Source organism: Marmota marmota, unplaced genomic scaffold, assembly GCF_001458135.2.
Source record: "Marmota marmota marmota unplaced genomic scaffold, marMar, whole genome shotgun sequence".
NCBI lineage: Eukaryota > Metazoa > Chordata > Mammalia > Rodentia > Sciuridae > Marmota > Marmota marmota.
The window spans coordinates 44,292,404-44,296,615 of NW_025999932.1; the positions used below are offsets into that span (position 1 = coordinate 44,292,404).

The window sequence follows — 4,212 nt, forward strand, 5'->3', positions numbered from 1 at the left end:
AAAAAAAAAAAAAAAGAAAGAAAGAACTACTTTGTAAATAGTCCTACATTTTGTAAATTTTGGCTTGAATTCTACTTACCCCTCCTCCAAGATATTACTCTGAGTAAGTATTGCTTGGCTAAACATCTTCCTGACAATCCATACCCACAACCAAAATACTTTTTAATTGATTATAAATTTAGGTAATACCTATATTTCCACTGAGACCTGATTATATTCCAAAGCTAACATTAATGAAAATACACAGAAACTTAAATGCTAACATTATCATCTTTAGGCCCAATGTCCCAGCCAGAGTAGAGGGACTACTAGCTAATTTAAATGTTCCCATTTAAAGAACAAAGAATGTCATGAAGTCCCAGCAACTGCTTGTCAGCTGCAGACATGGGTGCATTTTTGACAACTAGTACTGTTCTCTAGGCTGGGATATAGCTCAGTGGTAGAGCCCTTGTCTAGCAAGTTCGAGGCCTAGTTTTGATCCCCAACACAATATAAAAGAAAAAAGAAAAAAGAAAAGAAATTATGATTCCTTTACAGTTAGCTAGCATCCATTCCTGATACTTCATTCACTCTTCTGCCCAAAGAGTAGACTCATTATCACATTTTAGATCACATCAAAAAAGAATGAGGGCTAGAACTGTGGCTCAGCGGTAGTGCACTTGCCTGACATGGGTGAGGCACTGGGTTCGATTCTCAGCACCACATATAAATAAATAGTATAAAGGCCCATCAACAACTAAAAATAATATTAACCAATAATAATAATAATAATAATAATAATAAGGCCAGGTGCCATGACGCACACCTGTAATCCCCATGATTCAGGAGGCTGAGGCAGGAGGATCACAAGTTCAAAGCCAGCCTCAGCAAAAGCAAGGCACTAAGTAACTCAGTAAGACCCTGTCTCTAAATAAAATACAAAATAGGGCTGGGGATGTAGCTCAGTATTCAAGTGCCCCGAGTTGAATCCCCAGTACACCCCCCCCCAAAAAAAATGAATGTGAATACTGCTTGTTATATGCCATAAGGGATAATGCAACAGGATAAGTGTAATATTAATATCATTTATTTGCTACTGGATAGTCCTTTTTTAAATATAAATGAGCATACTTTCATGGTAAAGCAAAGTTGCCAATATTTGAATTTTAAAAATAGATTTTTAAATGACTTAAAAATGGAGTCCAAGTGAAAATAGGTGTTCTTAACTGAACTCTTTGAGGGTCCACGAATAGGTTTTCATAAATCTGATTCGCTTGAAATTGTGTTAAAATGTGTGTAAGAGGGTGGTTCCATAAGATTATATCCACTAGTGATGTTATAGCCATCTTAATTTGCATAAGTACACTCAACAATGTTTCCACAATGACAAATGCATTTCTCAAAATTTGTTCTATTGTTAAACAAATGACTGCAAAGACCATGACAGTATATTATTTAGGTGCATTTCTGAAGAAGAAAGTCCATTGCTTTAATCAGATTCTTAAAGAGATCACTGACCCAGACAAAGGTCAAGAATCCAATTTTGATGGATTTGTGTTCCTTCAATACATTTAGATTAAGCTGATTCTTCCCCTTTTGCTCCACAAGCCTGAAATATTTAACATTTAAACACTTTCTTTTCTAATAAATTCCTCCTTTTTATTGTATATGCCTCCCCCCCTTTTTTAAGTATTTTTTGTAGTTGCAGAAAGATATCTTTATTTAATTATTTATCTTTATGTGGTGCTGAGGATCCAACTCAGGGCCTCACATGTGCTAAGCAAGCCCTCTACCGCTGAGCTACAACTCCATCCCCATGTACATGCCCCTTTTAAGTAATTTGGATAACCTGAGGGTTTTGTTTTTTTTTTTTAGAATTTAAATAAGAATTTCCTTTGTTAGTCCTAAAATAGACCTTTGTGATCATAACATGTATGACCACAAAATTTCAAACTCATCAGAAATAACATTTATATCACAAATCTAAGCTTTCCTGAACATGTTTTTTGGACTCTCTGAATGGAAATCATTAACATACATGGAACCAAACATTCTGTTGAATTAAGAATGCAAGCTTTCTGAGGACAATGATTTGTGTCTGGGTTGTTAAACGCTATCCAACAGTTCCAGAACATGATAGGTGCTGGACCAAAACATTTGCTGAGCAAATACAAGGGCCTTTCATGTTTAAAGAAAATGAACCTAATTTTTAAAAGCGAGTTCTACATTCTGGATAGTGTCACAGTTCACGCACACATTTTTGTTAGGGCTCTAGTTTTAAAGATTCTGGTGGTGAAACTGATACTGAATATTTTCTGTAGAAAATAAATGAGTGGTTTTGTTCTTGTCACTTCTGAGAAGTAAAGAGGCTGGGCAAGGTGGCAAATGCCTGTAAATCCCTGCAATTTGGGAAGCTGAGGCAGGAGGATCCTAAATTCAAGACTAGGCTGAGCAATATAGCCAGTCCCCCTCTCAGAATACAAAATAAAAAGGGTTAAGGATATTGCTCAGTGGCAGAGCACTCCTGGGTTCAATCCCCAACACCTCAAAAAAGGAAAAGAAAGGGGGTTCTTTAATTTGCTGGGCGCAAAGTAGTTGACATCACTACCCTAAAGAAACACTACATATGACCAGGTGTTTCCCATTGTGAGTGGCATGGGCTTAAAGTACCCAGGTTCTGAAAAGACTTCAAATACAAAAGTATAGGAGTAAATCAGGTCACTGGGAATTTAATTCTCAATGATCTTTAATTTAAACGTCAAAATTAAATTGTATTTTTAATTTCAAGTACAACTTACTCCCCAGTGATAACCACAATAGAAGAAATATGAGCAGATGGGCGACCTAACAACATGTTCAAATTCACAAAAGCAAAAACAGCTGCAGATGCAGATGGATCAGAGTCCAAGGACACTTTTGAAAGGTCAGGAAACAGGAGGCAGAGAAACGTACCCTGAGCAAGGGAGCTGGAGTGTACATATTAGAAAAGAAAAAGGAGAACCAACCCTGGCACCTGACCTAGAAGCTCTCAACAGGCTGAGGCCGGCCCGACCAAACTCGCGGAGTCCCGGAGAAAATAGCATCCGAACTTACAGTCCGCAACGCGGGTGAGAACAGAAGCTTTTCTGACCAGTTCAGAATTTCAACCGAGACGGAGTACCAAACATCCAGGCAGGGCGTCGAGAGTCAAAATTCGATGCCAAGGAAAAAGCAGCCCACACTGGATTACTGAGGTCTGAGTGGCACCGGGATTCCTAGGTAGAATCCCCGGAGGGATGCGAGATGGTTCTGTTTTGAGTTGTAAAAAATAAGTCGAAGGGGTCTGGGGAAATAAATCCAAAGACCCTTGGTCTTCTCTTCCTTATCCTCTCACACAAAAGACACATGCACACACTACTCTCGGCCCCTAAAATTACTCAACCTCCGTGTTGCGTGTGCAGCGAAATCCCAGGCGAAAGCGAAGTTAGCTTCTGGCTTCATCCCCGGCAAAACCCCTTGACCCCTGGAAAAGCCTGTGGCTGTAGCGGCCGACAAGAGTCGGAGGCGTGGTTCTGGGCTTCTAGCTGCGATCGGCCTCCCCAGGCGGCGGTCCTTAAAAACCTGTGTGCCCAGGTGATTGCGAGGGAGCAGTCTCAGGAGGGAAGACCCACCTCGTCCCAGCCCCACACGCTGACCGCACAGCCTTGCTTTCTCTTGTCCCTCTGCCTACACTCCACGCTCGAAAATCAAGTGAAAAGTTGGAAACTCGATGAAGCACGGAAGCGGTCCTCTAAGGACCGTCACCAGTGGGTCGCCAATGGCCCCTCCGGGAAAGCCTCAGCCGACCGGACAAAGGCGATCCGGGCGGCGCGCGGGCGGCGGAGGAAGCGCTGCCCCGGCTGGGAAGCAGCTGGGGACCTCATCCCTGGCCATTTCCTGAACGGAACCCGGCCCGGGCGGGGGGGACAGCGTAGAAGCGGGAGGGGGTGGGCGCGGGCGCGGTACCCACCGGTTCCTCCCAGGTCGGGCTGCGGGCGCCACTCGCGGGGCGCACGTGCTGCGGCTCCATCGCGCTGGCCCGCGGCTGGCCACCCAGGCGCGCGGACCCCGGCCCCCACCGCCGCCGGGGCCGCTGGATGCGATTCCCTCGTCGCGGTCCCTCTCGGCCGCCGCCGCCGCCGCCGCCCCGGCTCCCGCCCGGGGGCAGCCACCGGCCCTCCCGCCGTCTCTGGCTTCCGCCGCGCCGCTCTCTCC

General features: G+C 44.3%; 1 protein-coding gene across 8 annotated transcripts in view; it reads right to left on the reverse strand.

The window, feature by feature from the left end:
- Positions 1-4,205, reverse strand: part of Dgkh (diacylglycerol kinase eta) — a 190,827-nt gene extending 186,622 nt beyond the window's left edge. For 6 of the 8 annotated variants that reach the window (XR_007346817.1, XR_007346816.1, XR_007346815.1 and 3 more), the window contains exon 1: positions 3,968-4,205. Coding sequence is in view for 2 of the 8 variants with exons in the window: in XM_048800975.1 (XP_048656932.1) it covers positions 3,968-4,027 (60 nt within the window). In the remaining 6 variants the exon portion in view is untranslated. Of the gene's footprint in view, positions 1-3,072; positions 3,928-3,967 lie in introns of those variants that run through there. The other 2 variants (XM_048800974.1, XM_048800973.1) reach the window with 2 other exon arrangements.
- Positions 4,206-4,212: the final 7 nt, after the last annotated feature.